Below are 16,781 nucleotides of genomic sequence, written 5' to 3' on the forward strand. Positions count from 1 at the left end.
GCATCTGTTTACAAGAGCCCTGAGGAAGCTACTGTGAACCCCGTGTAGCTGTGGGCCATTTGAATGAGGCCTGGTACCCTATGGCATATATATACGCCATGCGCACCATGGGACATGTTACTCAGGGCGTATATATACGCCATGCGCAGTTTAAGGGTTAATATTTTTCAGCTGCCCTGGTTTTTTCTTTTGAGGCCGGGGCTTTGGAGGACGATTCGACCCCGGATCCTGGTGTGGACGTTCCCGGGGTTGGGAAGGGGGCTGACTGGAGGGCCTTGGGCCCCATTGGATCCCTCCTGGGTTTTCCTGTCCTCGGAGTGGGGTTTACTGTTACATGGAGTGGGGTTTTCTTTACCCCCCCTCTACGTAGGAGTAGGTTTCTGGGGGGGGGGGAGCACCTTTGGGTCCCCGAAACTATCCAGACTGATATGCTAATGTCAGACTTTGGCATCAGTCATGCATATGGAGTTCTGTGGGCCTACCAGGGACCACGAGCCAGAACCTGGCCCCCTCAGAGAGGCATGGGGAGCAATGGCCTATAGAAACCCTCGTGTGGTTGGAAGCATTCTATGTCTGCTATCGACCGGGTCAGGCACCCAGAAAGGTAAGCGTCCCAAAACAAACTCCTATTCTGATGAAAATTGCTACAAAAACCGAACAAGTGGATAGAACTCCCCAAACCGAAACCCCTGGGGGTGGGCGGGTCCAGTGGATGTGACCCCTGAGTCCCCACCTCACTTTGTACAAGTTCGAGGGTTGCTCGGTCCCCTTGTCTCCGGGTGACTCGCTATTTTTCCCTCCGTCACGCTGCCTGTTGGGTCGGTGACACTTTCGACCCAGAGTCCTGCGAGATTTGTTGCTTGCTGGTGACTCAGTTTACCCTATCTAATGATGATCTTTTGCGGGGTACAGGCAGCGCAGGCATTGCATGTGCGCTTTAGGTTGGTTGCTTACCCGGATACCCCGAGACTGCCCCATTTTGCTTATAGGGACCCAAACTTAGGGGTGATGGTTGCTTCGGTCTTCATTCAGTCCGCACTCCCTTGTCCTTTCCCTGTTGTGGTTCGTTCTGCTCCTTCCCCTTTCCCTTGCTTCCGGCCCCTGAAACATCTGAGGATTTCGGAGTCGGGGTAGGGTCTAGATGGTCTTGAGGCTTGGGCTGCCTTGGGGGATGCTCCTTCCGGAGTGGTGAGGGAGGCATTCGAGTCCGATCTCCCTGCAGTCTGACCAGTGGGCCCCCTTCCATCTGGCTTTCACGGCGGCGCCGGCCTTTTCTTTTGAGGCCGGTGCTTTTGGTGATGACTCGACCCCAGGTCCTGCGGTGGAGGATCCTGGGGCAGGGGAGGGGCAAGGTCGGGAGCCGGTCGGCCGCCCTCCGGGTGCGTTCGTTCTGTCTTTCCGGAGGTTTTCAGCTTCCCGCATCCAACCTCCTGCGGTGTGGGCGGCCCTTGCGGCTTACCTCCTGCGTGACCTGGAGTATGCCTCTGTTATGGATCCGACTTCATTTAGGTTTGGGTTTTCGTTCCCCTACTGGATCCGTTGCGAGGTTCCGGAGTCGTCTTGGCTGGCGGACTGTCCTGTGTTTGCTATGGAGGCTTGGCATACCTTCTATCGTTCCCGTACGCATGAGTGGCCTGAGGCTTCGACAGTGGTTCAGGTTTTCCTGAGGGGCGAGTTTTAGCACCTCAATGAGTGCTTGTTTGCCCCTGCTCTTCCTCAGGATGTTGGCGTTGTTCAGCTGCATGTGCAGGTTCCTTCCCTTTCAGCTCCGCATGTTGCTGAGGACTTGCGCGGTCATGGCTTCTTGACTTCGGCTTTGCGTTTCTTTTCCCTCTTGGAGCTGTCTTCGTACTGGCTTGTGGAGGACGTTGGGACACTGGGGGGCCGTTCCTTAGTCCGGTGCCTTGGGTTTGGCGGCTCGCTCGTATCTGCCTTGTTGAAGTTGTTTGTGCCAATCTGCGGGATGCGGTTTCGCTGTTTTATGCTTCCTGGCTCACGTGTCGACAGGCGGTGCTTGCCTCCTCTCTGGAATCTGCCTGGGCCCTGGCTCTTAGGATGTCTTCGCCTTTTTGCCCCCTGCTGTTTGCTGACTGCAGTGGCGCAGTACTTGCAGGATCCTACAACTGGATCCTACATGGCATTGGTCCCATATGCCACTGGGCCCATATGAGCCTACGTGACTTTGTGCATAATTCTCAAGGGTCTGGAAGGTTCGAGATGGACTTCCCTAAATAAAAACTATTGGAACATTTGTTGCTTCTAGTGACGATTGCCTCTGATATTTTATAAGAATCATTGGTGCTCTTTGGTACGACTTATCTTCTTTAAGTACTGTATCTCATCAGATTATGATCACGTCTTATCTTAATAAATGAACATTGTGGGCTTCCCTTTCCGAATGCAGGGAGAGACCAGTTCGGACCTCAGGCATCCTGAAAATGGCCTGGGGATGTTCGTTTTGTTTATGAACAGTGGCAACACGTGTTGGTGTTAGGCGTCCTTGATCACGGGACATGCGCAGCACTACCTAATCTTATATCTCCAGTTATGGCTCTCTGGATACTGGGGGAGTTCTGGACTGTATTTGTAGGGTACATTCCTTGTACTTTTCTCTAATTTAGGGTGTAGCGTGGCTCGTAGTGATGCCGCCACCTCCTCTACACCACTCCTACTCTTATCCTCCTGCAAACATACCCAAGGTCATATATACCTAGCCGTGCTGCCGGCATCTTACCCGGCAACGCTGTCTTGACAAGGTACTGCCTAAGCTCTACAAGTGCTTATACAGTCTGGCAGCGCCGTCAGCCAGGCTCCGGTTCTCGGCTTTTGGATGAGTGTTGGGTTTTGTTTGTGGTATGTTGATTGGCCTATTTGCATGCATCTTATTTATTTATTTCTATACAGGACGGTACATTGGGGGTTAAGAGTGTACATAGCATTGATGATTACAACCTCTTATGTGGAACTCTGTCAAAAGCCTTTTTTAGGTCCAGATAGATGCAGTCAACCCAACCATCTCTTTCCTGTAATATCTCTGTTGCTCAGTCATAGAGACTGAGTAAATTCGATACACAGGATCTTCCAAATCGAAAACCATACTGTCTGTCTGATATTATATCATTTCTCTCCAGGTGTTCTACCCATTTAGTTTTAATTATTTTTTCCAATATTTTGACTATTACACTTGTCAATGATACAGGTCTATAATTAAGGGGGTCTTCCCTGCTTCCACTTTTGTAGATTGGAACTATGTTAGCCTTTTTCCACACATCAGCAACAACTCCTGTAAACAGGGATGCTTGAAAAATCAGTTGAAGTGGAATGCTGAGCTCAGGTGCACATCCTCTCAGAACCCATGGTGAAACTCCATCTGGACCAACTGCTTTGTTCTTATTTAGCTCCTTGAGCATTTTTTCCACTTCGTCTCTAGACACCTCTATGTGCTCTATGTTGTTCTCTGGAATTCTTATTGTGTCTGGTTCCCCGAAGATTTCATTTTGTACAAACACACTTTGGAACTTTTCGTTTAATGTTTCACACATTTCCTTTTCATTTTCCGTGAATCTATTTCCCATTTTCAACCTCTGAATATTATCCTTTACCTGCAATTTGTTGTTTATGAATTTATATATAGACCTGGTTCTGTTTTACATTTGTCTGCAATCCCTTTTTCAAAAAAAATTTCTGCCTCTCTCCTCACTGCCGTGTAGTTGTTTCTCGCATCTTTGTATCGCTGGTATGTTTGGGGGTTTGGCCTCTTCCTGTATTGATTCCATTTTTGTGTCTTGTGGTCTCTAGCCCTCTCGCAATTTCTGTTGAACCAATCCTGTTTCCTAGTTCTGCATCTCTGTTTTGGTATAAAATTTTTTGTGCCTTTATCATATATTTCACAAAACTTGACATACATCTCATTCACTTCCTTGCCTAGCAACAAGTCTGTCCAATTATGCTCACGAAAAAATTGTCTAAGGTTGCCATAATGTCCTCTCCTAAAGTCAGGTTTTTCAATTGCATCAACCTTCTTATTTTCTTCCAGATTATAACGCATTGCATACTTTATTCCCAAAAAGACATGGTCACTTTTACCCAAGGGAGGAAGGTACTGAATGTCAAATATTTCTTCCTCCTTCCTGGTAAATATCAAATCTAGCATGGAGGGAACGTCCCCTTCCCTCATCCTCGTAGCTTGTTTAACATGTTGATACAAGAATGTTTCCAGGATGAGGTCTACAAGTTTACAGGTCCCAAAAACCTCTGTTTTAGCTTCATATGCTTCCCAGTCTATGGATTGTGCGACGCTGGTGGAGCCTCTAAGGCTTGCTTTCGGTTTTGATGTTTCTACTGCACCGTTTCGCAAGTTGTCTCGGGCGTTGTTTCACCTCTGGCTGGTTCATACGCTGCCTGAGCTGTCCTTGTCTTAGCCTGGGTGCTCTCTTCTCTTCTCCTTGGTTTGTTGTGGCTCCTTTGGTTCAGGATTGTTTCTCAGAGGTTTCTGCTCCTTTGTGTTCTGATGTCCGGTTTGTTCGTTTGCGGCGTCTCTTCTTTTCTGTCTAGGTTGAGCTGGCAGGGAAGGGGTCCCTAGGGTTGTTGTTTATTGGTTGGTGTGGCCGGGGTGCATCTTCTTGTGCTCGGTTGTGGCTCTCAGCCATTGCCTGCGTGCCGCGGCCTCTGTGGCCCTGGATGCGCTTTGAGTTGCCCGGGTTCCCTTCGTCCCTGTTCCAGGGTTTAGGTCTTCCGGGTCGTCCACGGGATCGTATAGTATTGCCAGTGGTCTCGCTTTTGGGTTCGGGTGTGTGGTTTCCTCCTCCCGGGTTTGTCCCCTCTTTTGTTCTTGTCTTTGGGTAGTTAGCTCTGGGGAGCCAAAGGAGGCTTTCCCCAGAAAACCAGCGTTGAATATAGCAAAACGCAATTTTCTGGGTGAGACCCAGAGGCTCCACATCATCCCTCCCTCCCTCCAGTTGGTGTTTTTTTTGTGTGTGTTTTTGATATCCAGCCTAAGAACTGACAGGCTTGGGTAGCCGGCGGGAGGTCTGGGCTCCCCTTTCCCTCTCTCGGGGAGGGGGGGGGCGGTTGCGCAGATGGCAGCGCGTTGGTAACGAGATGACGTCATACTCGTTTGATCACCTTTCTTCATGGAGAGTTCTATCCTCTCGTTCGGCATTTGGTAGCATTTTTTAACCAGAATGGGGAGGGTGTTTTGGGGCGTCTATCTTTCTAGGTGTCCGACCCAGTCGATGGCAGACGTAGAGTACTTCTAAAACCATATATAAGGTGTGTCTATAGACCATTGCTCCTCGCGCCTCTCAGAGGGGGGCCAGGTTCTGGCTTGTGGTCCCTGGTAGGTCTAGAACTCCATGTATCAGCCTGGATAGCTCCGAGGAGCCTCCGGGTCTCGCTCAGAAAATGGTGTTTCACTACATTCAACTCTGGTTTTATTTTTAGATTTCTGGGTTCAAAATCTCAAATTTCAGCCACACAATGACTTAGTCTGCATTCATATTAGGCTATCTTCAATCCGTGACTGAAAGGCAAACTATAAGATCATGTCTAAACAAAGCTCTCTAAAATATTTTATTTATTATTATTATTATTTTTATTGTATTATTTTTGTGTTTAGAGAAGAATTCCTAGAAATAATAATAAATTAGATTTAATTATTAATCTTAATTAAAGCTATGTTTGTCAGTGACATTTTGTATCATATAATAGATAAGTTAAAGCATGTTCAACCCAATCATAGAGGACGGAACAAATTTTTTAGCAGGTGCATTTTGCAATACTGTACAAGTAAACTTTAATACTATTCCTATTACAAGAACATATATTACTGAATACTATATTTATTAGATATTCGTTTTTCATGTTTAATTTAGTTGTGAATTTTTTTGCAGACAAAACCATGTATTACATTGGCAAAACTGGCAGTGAGAAACGAATTGTTTTGTACACAAATGAAGAAAAAAATAAAGCATTTGAGGAATGTCATGTAATAGCAAAGACTGGGGAACACTGTGGTAAGTAGACATATGAAATGATTATGGAGAAAAGGGTTGATGATATATGCTGATTATCCTTGATTTATTTCACTACATCACTTTATACTCATCACCATCCACACTGCACATGATGTTTGGTGCTATGTCAGATACCCCACATAACCATTTGCCATAATGTTTCATGTATTAACACTAGTGCGCGCGGCACTCGCTGAAAAAAAAAAGCGGGTTGTGCGCGCGGCGTTCTGGCCGCTCAAGCGTGAACACAAAAAAGTTTATAATCTTTTCACGCTCCTAACATCAATTCTCAAGCTACGTTTTTCATTTTGGTATCAATGCGTTGGCAATAAAATTCTCTACAAGATCATATGCATAAAATGTCACCCAATCATTTGCTATCCCACCACGAAGTAAATAAACACGAAAATGACTCGCTGCGACACCCAAACAGGAAGTAAATGTTCATACTCTTTCGTTTGTTGCCAGCCTCACAGTCATCCTACAGCGCTTATTTTGATATTATTTTGATATCACTGAACTCGCAATAAAATTCCCCACCCAGACATATGCCTATCAATGTCTAATTATGTTCCGCACGAGTGTGGGAACTGGGCGAAGCGTTAGCCGTGATTTCAGCAGCGACGACACTGTTGTGATGCAGCGCTTTGAAAGTTTATACTTATTTCACTGTCATGACATTATTTCTCGAGCTACGTATTTCATTTTTATAGCAATGTGTTTGCAATAGAAAGTTCTATAAGAACATGGGTAGAATTGGCCAACAGTATATTGTTTTAGTTTAACCTAAACCTTAATCACAAAATTTTGTATACCACCATTTGCATTCCAATGGATTTTTCATCATCATCATAATGATAAAATATTAATGATCTTATCAATTTACATTCTACTGGCATTCTGCCATCCATATTTGCAATTTTTCATGAGATTGAGTCATGCTGAATGTTAACATTTTAGTTCTATTTTCTGGGAGGGGGGGGGGGAGACCTTACGGCTCCTCGGAGCTTACTAGGCTGATATGCTAATGTCAGACTTTGGCATCAGTCATGTGTATAGAGTTCTTACAGGCCTACCGGGGACCACGAGCCAGAACCTGGCCCCTTCTAGAGAGGCAAGGGAGGCAATGGCCTATAGAAACTCCCATTTCATATAGGCCATTGGAAGATGGAAGCATTCTATGTCTACCATCGACCGGGTCAGACACCCAGAAAGGTAAGCATCCCAAAACAAATGCCTATTCTGGTGAAAATTGCAACCAAAAGCCGAACGAGTGGATAGAACTCCCAAAACAAAACTAGCAAACTAGTATGACGTCACCCATCGCCGCCCCGCTGTCTGCGCAGCTCCCCCCTCCCCGGGAGGGGAAAGGGGGAGCCCCAGACCTTCCGTGCCGGCTATCCACACCCCAGTTCTAAGGGTGATGCTATCAGCTCGGTTGTGTGCTCTGGCTCCGGATATTTTGCGGCGCTGTGCCTAGTGTGTGGCGGCTGTTCTCCAGGGGTGCGAGAGCCAGGAGTTACTCTTTAGTACTCGGGCTGCATGCGCCTTGGGTTTCCTTCCCTAGGTACCCTGTAAGTACTGCCCTTAGAGCTTGGGATTACCTTCCACAAGTTCCTCGGGGTCTGCCTCTGTGGGTCCGTTTAACTGCTCGGTTTTTCAGCCGCCCTTTGGGTCCTTGAGTGTTTTGTCTCCCTCGGTTACCTTAGGGTAAGAGGCAGTTTTGTACTGGTAAGGGGTACAGGGTACAGCGCAGCTTGTTGTCACCTATCACAGTGGCCGGCTCTGTTCCTTGGGGTATGCTGTCCTCTTGCGGGGTTTTCTTTTTCTTTTTCTTTTTGCCTTGGTTGGGGGTTCTGCCCTACTTGCCACTGGTGTTTGGCCTTGTCCTGATATTCGGTGGTGCTCCTGCTAGGTCCCCATGAGTGTACATGTCCCTGGGGTTCGGCTGTAGACAGTTTGTTTGGTAGTTTTGGGCGCCGGTTAGCAGTACCCTGCCTGGGTTTACCTGAGCACGAGTCCTCTTATAGTAAACACTCAGGACCCTGGGAATACCCAAGGGGACGCATGGGTCCGATGGATGTGACCCCAGGGTTCCACCTCGCTTCATGCAAGTTTGAGGGTTGTTCGGTCCCCTTGTCTCAGGGCAACCCTCACGGTTTTTGGATCTGTCACACTGCCTGTTGGGTCGGTGACACTTTCGACCTGGAGTCCTGTGAATTTTGCTGCTTACTGGTGACTCAATTTACCCAGTCTGAGAATGATCTTTGGGTACAGGCTGCGCAGGCGTTGCATTCTAGGTTTTGTTTGTTGCAATGCGCTCGGTTGGTTGCTCACCCGGATGCCCCGGGTCTGCCCCGTTTTGCTTATCGGGACTCGGACTTGGGGGTGGGGGTCGCCTCAACCCTGGTTCGGTCCGCACCTTCCTTGTTCTTCCCCTTCTGTTGTTCATTCTGGTCCCCCTCCCCTGCTTCCGGCCCCGAAATGTCTGAGGGTTTCGGAGTCAGAGCAGGGGGTTAGTTGGTCTTGAGACTTGGGTAGCCTTGGGGATGCCCCTTCCTGTGTGTCGACGGAGGCATTCGAGTCTACTTCCCCAGCTGAAACCTCTGGGTCTTACCAGTGAGTCCCCTTCTGTCCGGCTTCTACAGCTGCGCCGGCCTTGTCTGGGGGGGTCTGGGCTTGGGGGGGAGGACTCGGCCCCGGGTCCTGCGGAGGAGGACCTTGGGGCTGGGGAGGGGCTGACTTGGGGGCCTTAGGCTCCACTGGACCCCCACCTGGGTTTTTCTGCCCTCTGAGTGGCGCTTATTGTTACAAGGAGTGGAGTTTTCTCCCCCTTTCCCCTCTGAGTACGAGTTGGACTTGGTGTCTGCCCCTCCCCTGGTTCGGTTCCACGTTCCCCCGGGTGCTTCGGGGGGGGAACATGGCGTCTTTCCGGAGGTTTTCGGCTTATCGCATCCAACCTGCTGCGGTGCGGGTGGCCTTTGCGGCGAACCTCCTGCGTGACCCGGAATATCCCTAGGCTTTCAGGTTTGAGACTTCGTTCCCTTTCTGGCTCCATTACGAGGTTCCAGAGTCGTCCTGGCTGGCGGACTGTTCTGTCTATACCTTTGAGGCCTGGCAATCCTGCCGTTCCCACATGCTTGAGTGGTGGGAGGCTTCGATGGTGCTGCAGGTTTTCCTGAGGGGCGATCTAGAGCACCTCAATGAGTGCTTATTTGCTCCAGCCCTTTCCCGAGATGTTGGTGTCATTCAGCTCCATATGCAGGTTCCCTACCTTTCAGCGGCGCTGGTCGCTGAGGACTTGTGCGCCCGGGGCCTTTTGGCTTTGGCCTTGCGTTTCTTTTCCCTCCTCAAGCTGTCTTCGGATTGGCTCACGGAGGATGTAGGGGTGCTTGGAGCTGTTCCTGGTTCTGGCTCCTTAGCCTCGGCGGCTCACTCATCGGCTGCCTTGCTGAAGCTTTTCGCGCCGATCTTGCGGGATGTGTTGGCTCTGTTTTATGCTTCTTGGCTTACGTGTCAGCAGGCGGTGCTTGCATGTTCTGTGGAATCCGCTTTTACCTTGGCTCTTAGGATGTCTTCGCCTTTTTGTCCTCTTCTGTTCGAGGCTTCGGCCGTTGCGCGGTTTATTCAGGCTGCTTCGGCTTCCTGCGGACTCTCGGACCGCTTCCTTGTCTCTTCTTCAGGAATCTCTCCTGCGGCTGTGGTCCCACTTGCGCCTGTTTCTGGGGGCTTCCGGGTCACCCGGCGGCTGCTCGAGGGTCTGTGCAGGAGCTTGAACTTCGCGATGCTGGTTTACCCGCCGGGTCGGGTTTGGCTTCGTCAGCTGTTCTGGTTCCTTCGGGGACGTCCCTTCCACCTCTCTCACAATCACTGGGTTCAGCCTCCGGGGGCTTTGCGTCGGCTGCTGCTTCGCCAACTTCCACTTCGGGGTTCAGTGCCTTGGCGCCTTCCCGAGCCCTCGCTCGATGTGTTCATGGACGCGTCGTCTCTTGGCTGGGGCTTTGTGACCTGTGCTCACCAGGCCGGCCAGGGACGATGGGGTCCGTCCTTCTGTCGAGCCCACAGCGGGATTTCGCAGCGGTGTGGTTTCCTCTTTGGAGGCTTCGAATCACCCGCAGGTCAGCAATCCGGGTCCATTTGGACGGTTCCCCGGTGGTTCTTTGTCTGAACCGGGGGGGTTCGATGCAGTCCTTGGCCCTTTGGCGCTGGTCTCTTCGGGTGACTCGTCTGATGAGTTCTCAGGGTTTGGCTCTTCTGGAGGTTCACGTGCGGGGAGTGTCCAACGTCTTGGCCGACGGCCTCTCCCGTTTCGTTTCCCTCTCCACAAAATGGACAGTTGACGCCGATTCCTTCCGTTGGCTCTGCCAGACATTCGGGTGCCCCAAGGTGGACCTCTTCGCGTCGGCGTGGTCGCGGCGCCTTCCCCAGTACGTGGCGCCCTTCCCCGATTGCGAGGCTGTCGGGGTGGATGCCTTTCAGCAGGACTGGTCGAGATGGGGGTTTCTGAATCTCTTTCCCCCTGTTCAGCTGTTGCTTCAGTTCCTGACTCGCTTGGAGACCTACCAGGGGAGAGTAGTCCTCTTGGCCCCGTGGTGGCCAGCCCAGCCGTGGTTTCAGGCGCTGCTTGCCCAGTGTCCGAACCCAGTTTTCCCGTGGCTCCACCTCTTTGAGCAGATCGGACCGGTACGTCACGTGCATGGTTCGATCTTCTCCAAGTCTTCGCATATGTTTTTTTGACTCGAGTCTATCATCATCTCTGTGGTGATCAGGGGGCTTCTTTGTTAGTGTCCCACCTGCGGGCTTCTTGGCGGCAGTATGAGGTTTTCTGGAGGTCCTTCCGGTTCTTCTTACGTCTTCGTCATTGAATTTCACTTTTTGTTAGGGTGGTGTTGTCCTTTCTCTCTTGGTGGTTCCAGGACCGTCACCTTATGCCTAACACTGTCGCCTCGTATCGTGCGGCGCTAGCAGAGCCGTTTCAGCTTGCTTTCGGTATTGATGTTACGTCTGTACCGTTTCGCAAGCTGTCTCGGGCGTTGTTTCACCTCCGGCCTGCTCATACGCTGCCTGAGCCGTCCTGGTCTTTGGACAAAGAGCTCGCTTTTCTTTATTCTCCTTGGTTTGTTGTGGCCCCTTCGGTTGTGGATTGTTTTTTGAAGGCTCTTTTCCTGTTGGCGTTGGCCTCTGGGGGTTGAGTTTGTTAGCTTCATGCTCTCCTCCGGCACAATGGTTTCTGCCCCTTTGGTTGGGGTTGGGGCTCTCGGTTTGTTCATCTGCAACCTTCTTCTTTTCTGGCGAAGAATGAGACTACTACCAGGGATGCATCATGTTTTGTGTCCGGTTGCGGCTCTCTGCCAGTATTTGCGTGTAATGGCTTCTGTGTCCGAGGGCGTGCTTTGGATTGATCCGGTTTCCCTTCTTTCCTGTTCGCGGGTGTGGGTCTCCCAGGTCGTCCGCAGAGTTATTAAGGCTAGCCAGCCTGCGGTCTATGCCCGTGACATTTGCAAGTTCATGGCTCTTGCTGCCGTTTTTGGGAATATGTCTTGGGCTGATATTTGGGCGCAGGGCTTTTGGCGGTCGCACAGGGTCCTGGCTGCTCGTTACCTTGTTAATGTCCCTGGGCCCGGTCGGGCCTGTGTCGCTATGGGTCGGCGGATGCAGCCAGTTGTTTCGACTTCGGGTTGAGGAGTGAACTCCTCGGCATCCCTACCTCCCTCCGGTCGGCGTTTTTTTTCGCGTGTTTTGACATTCAGCCTTAGAACTGGGGTGTGGATAGCCGATGCAGGTCTATGGCTCCACCTTTCCCCTCCCGGGGAGGGCGGGAGCTGCACAGACAGCAGCGTGGCGACGGGTGACGTCATACTAGTTTGCTAGTTTTGTTTGGGGAGTTCTATCCACTCGTTCGACTTTTGGTTGCAATTTTCACCAGAATAGGGGTTTGTTTTGGGACGCTTGCCTTTCTGGGTGCCTGACCTGGTCGATAGCAGACATTGAATGCTTCCAACCACACGGGAGTTTCTGTAGGTATTTGCTCCCCTTGCCTCTCTAGAGGGGGGCCAGGTTCTGGCTCGTGGTCCCCGGTAGGCCTGTAAGAACTCCATACACACAACTGATGCCAAAGTCTGATATTAGCATATCAGCCTAGTAAGCTCCGGGGAGCCTCCGGATCTCGCCCAGAAAATGGCTTTTCATTACATTCAACGCTGTTTTTTTGACAATTTATGAATAAATAAATTTAGATTTATTTTCTAGTTGCCTATTCTAAAATTTAAAATTTGTATCATCACAATCTGAATTTTTGACAGGTCGCACTAAAACATTACGTCGCCTTACAGAAAAATACTATTGGACATGTATGGTAGAAGATATTGTAGCAATGGTAAGCTATTATAGCTTTTGTTAAAATTACATGGGTTATTATTGGGGAAAATCTTGAATTTAGTTAACCTAAATATACGGTTATATAAAATATACTCTGTCATATCCATTAATAAATTCTCAGCTGACAGTACAGTGGTGGAGTGTGCATGCTGTCATTAATATTCTCCCCATTATTAAAGAGTGTGCATGCTGTCATTAATATTCTCCCCATTATTAAAGAGTGTGCATGCTGTCATTAATATTCTCCCCATTATTAAAGAGTGTGCATGCTGTCATTAATATTCACCCCATTATTAAAGAGTCTGCATGCTGTCATTAATATTCACCCCATTATTAAAGAGTGTGCATGCTGTCATTAATATTCTCCCCATTATTAAAGAGTGTGCATGCTGTCATTAATATTCTCCCCATTATTAAAGAGTGAGCATGCTGTCATTAATATTCACCCCATTATTAAAGAGTGTGCATGCTGTCATTAATATTCTCCCCATTATTAAAGAGTGTGTATGCTGTCATTAATATTCTCCCCATTATTAAAGAGTCTGCATGCTGTCATTAATATTCTCCCCATTATTAAAGAGTGTGCATGCTGTCATTAATATTCACCCCATTATTAAAGAGTCTGCATGCTGTCATTAATATTCTCCCCATTATTAAAGTGTGCATGCTGTCATTAACATTCTCCCCATTATTAAAGAGTCTGCATGCTGTCATTAATATTCTCCCCATTATTAAAGAGTGTGCATGCTGTCATTAATATTCTCCCCATTATTAAAGTGTGTGCATGCTGTCATTAATATTCTCCCCATTATTAAAGAGTGTGCATGCTATCATTAATATTCACCCCATTATTAAAGAGTCTGCATGCTGTCATTAATATTCACCCCATTATTAAAGAGTCTTCATGCTGTCATTAATATTCTCCCCATTATTAAAGAGTGTGCATGCTGTCATTAATATTCTCCCCATTATTAAAGAGTCTGCATGCTGTCATTAATATTCTCCCCATTATTAAAGAGTGTGCATGCTGTCATTAATATTCTCCCCATTATTAAAGTGTGTGCATGCTGTCATTAATATTCTCCCCATTATTAAAGAGTGTGCATGCTGTCATTAATATTCTCCCCATTATTAAAGAGTGTGCATCCTGTCATTAATATTCTCTCCATTATTAAAGTGTGTGCATGCTGTCATTAATATTCTCCCCATTATTAAAGAGTGTGCATGCTGTCATTAATATTCACCCATTATTAAAGTGTCTGCATGCTGTCATTAATATTCACCCCATTATTAAAGAGTGTGCATGCTGTCATTAATATTCTCCAAATTATTAAAGAGTGTGCATGCTGTCATTAATATTCACCCATTATTAAAGTGTCTGCATGCTGTCATTAATATTCACCCCATTATTAAAGAGTGTGCATGCTGTCATTAATATTCTCCCCATTATTAAAGAGTGTGCATGCTGTCATTAATATTCACCCCATTATTAAAGAGTGTGCATGCTGTCATTAATATTCTCCCCATTATTAAAGAGTGTGCATGCTGTCATTAATATTCACCCCATTATTAAAGTGTCTGCATGCTGTCATTAATATTCACCCCATTATTAAAGAGTGTGCATGCTGTCATTAATATTCACCCCATTATTAAAGTGTGTGCATGCTGTCATTAATATTCTCCCCATTATTAAAGAGTGTGCATGCTGTCATTAATATTCACCCCATTATTAAAGTGTCTGCATGCTGTCATTAATATTCTCCCCATTATTAAAGAGTGTGCATGCTGTCATTAATATTCACCCCATTATTAAAGTGTCTGCATGCTGTCATTAATATTCACCCCATTATTAAAGAGTGTGCATGCTGTCATTAATATTCACCCCATTATTAAAGAGTGTGCATGCTGTCATTAATATTCACCCCATTATTAAAGTGTCTGCATGCTGTCATTAATATTCTCCCCATTATTAAAGAGTGTGCATGCTGTCATTAATATTCACCCCATTATTAAAGAGTGTGCATGCTGTCATTAATATTCACCCCATTATTAAAGTGTCTGCATGCTGTCATTAATATTCTCCCCATTATTAAAGAGTGTGCATGCTGTCATTAATATTCACCCCATTATTAAAGAGTGTGCATGCTGTCATTAATATTCACACCATTATTAAAGAGTGTGCATGCTGTCATTAATATTCTCCCCATTATTAAAGAGTGTGCATGCTGTCATTAATATTCTCCCCATTATTAAAGAGTGTGCATGCTGTCATTAATATTCTCCCCATTATTAAAGAGTGTGCATGCTGTCATTAATATTCTCCCCATTATTAAAGAGTGTGCATGCTGTCATTAATATTCACCCCATTATTAAAGAGTGTGCATGCTGTCATTAATATTCACACCATTATTAAAGAGTGTGCATGCTGTCATTAATATTCTCCCCATTATTAAAGAGTGTGCATGCTGTCATTAATATTCACACCATTATTAAAGTGTCTGTATGCTGTCATTAATATTCACACCATTATTAAAGTGTCTGTATGCTGTCATTAATATTCACCCCATTATTAAAGAGTGTGCATGCTGTCATTAATATTCACCCATTATTAAAGAGTGTGCATGCTGTCATTAATATTCACACCATTATTAAAGAGTGTGCATGCTGTCATTAATATTCACCCCATTATTAAAGAGTGTGCATGCTGTCATTAATATTCACCCATTATTAAAGTGTGTGCATGCTGTCATTAATATTCACACCATTATTAAAGAGTGTGCATGCTGTCATTAATATTCACCCCATTATTAAAGAGTGTGCATGCTGTCATTAATATTCACACCATTATTAAAGTGTCTGTATGCTGTCATTAATATTCACCCCATTATTAAAGAGTGTGCATGCTGTCATTAATATTCACCCCATTATTAAAGAGTGTGCATGCTGTCATTAATATTCACACCATTATTAAAGTGTCTGTATGCTGTCATTAATATTCACCCCATTATTAAAGAGTGTGCATGCTGTCATTAATATTCACCCCATTATTAAAGAGTGTGCATGCTGTCATTAATATTCACACCATTATTAAAGAGTCTGCATGCTGTCATTAATATTCACAACATTATTAAAGTAAAACATTACCTATTTTAGTGGATGGTAAATTTCTTTGAATAAACTTCATTGTTACGAAGTTTGTTGAGTGAAATTTGATGTGCATGAGAATTAATATAGAAACAATTTACATTAATTACAATAATACAATTTGTACAGATTGTTAGATGCAAAACATGCGAGTTCAACAAACTGAATAGACCAAATCAGCGTTATGTACGTGTTACCGAGCCATGGGAGGTGAGTTTGAAATTATTTGACCTCTTAACATTAAGGACATCTGTCAACCCTTCTTTCTCGAGTGCACATTTAAATACTGAATATCTTTTCTTTAAAATACTCATTTTAAAAGACAGAAATGATTAAAATAACCACTTTAAAAAGCAAAAGCATGTAACAATAGTTGCATTAAAAGGCAAACAAATACTGTAATTAAATTAACAAGCTATACTGTACAATAATTAAAAGTAACAGAAATTTTTCATATTTAAACAAATTTTTTGTGGGGGGAGCCCCTGCGGCTCCTCAGAGCTATCCAGGCTGATAGAATTTAGAATTTGATAGAAATATAGAATCTTTTTAGAATTTGGCATCAGTCGATGTGGGTGGAGTTCTATGCGTACCGGGGACCACAAGCCAGATCCCGGCCTCCTCAGAGAGGCACGAAGAGCAATGGTGTATAGAACTGCACATATGGGAAACCCTGGGTCCTGGGAAACCCCCCGGGGGCTCTCGGGTCCGATAGTGGAGACCCTTGCGTCCCCTCTCGCTTTGTGCGAGTTGAGGGTTGCTCTGTCCCTTTGTCTCAGGGTGACTCTCCTTGTTTTTGCCTCCGTCATGCTGCCTGTTGGGTCGGTGACACATTCGACCCTTGAGTCCTGCGAGCTTTGTTGCTTGTTCGTGACTCCATTCACCCAGTCTGCTGATGAATTCCCATGGGTGCAGGCAGCTCGCGCGTTGCAGGGTAGGATGTTGCAACGCACTCTGGTTTGTCGCTTCCCCGGACGCCCCGATGCTGCCCCGCTTGTGTAGGGACCCAGACTTGAGGGTTTTGGTCACTTCGGCCTTGGTTCTTCCACGCCCCCCCTTGTTTTTCCCCCTCCTGCTTCCGGCTCCTACGTATCTGCAGGCTTCGGGGTCAGGGGTTAGAGGTTCTGAGACTTGGGCAGTTTCGGGGGTTGCCCCGTCCGGGGTAGCTGCGGAGGCATTCAAGTCTGTTCCTCCAGCCAATGCTCAGGGGTCTGACCAGTGGGCCCCTTCTCTTTCAGCTCTCGG

General features: G+C 46.8%; 1 protein-coding gene across 4 annotated transcripts in view; it reads left to right on the forward strand.

Moving 5' to 3' along the window:
* LOC123761800 (uncharacterized) overlaps positions 1 to 16,781 on the forward strand; it is a 653,931-nt gene that overhangs the window by 539,022 nt on the left and 98,128 nt on the right. For all 4 annotated transcript variants that reach the window (XM_069330457.1, XM_069330459.1, XM_069330458.1 and 1 more), the window contains 3 exons: positions 5,892 to 6,014; positions 12,317 to 12,390; positions 15,666 to 15,746. In XM_069330457.1, coding sequence (XP_069186558.1) covers positions 5,892 to 6,014; positions 12,317 to 12,390; positions 15,666 to 15,746 — 278 coding nt within the window. The remainder of the gene's footprint in view (positions 1 to 5,891; positions 6,015 to 12,316; positions 12,391 to 15,665; positions 15,747 to 16,781) is intronic.

This window comes from Procambarus clarkii, chromosome 24 (assembly GCF_040958095.1).
Source record: "Procambarus clarkii isolate CNS0578487 chromosome 24, FALCON_Pclarkii_2.0, whole genome shotgun sequence".
NCBI classification, from domain to species: Eukaryota; Metazoa; Arthropoda; class Malacostraca; order Decapoda; family Cambaridae; genus Procambarus; species Procambarus clarkii.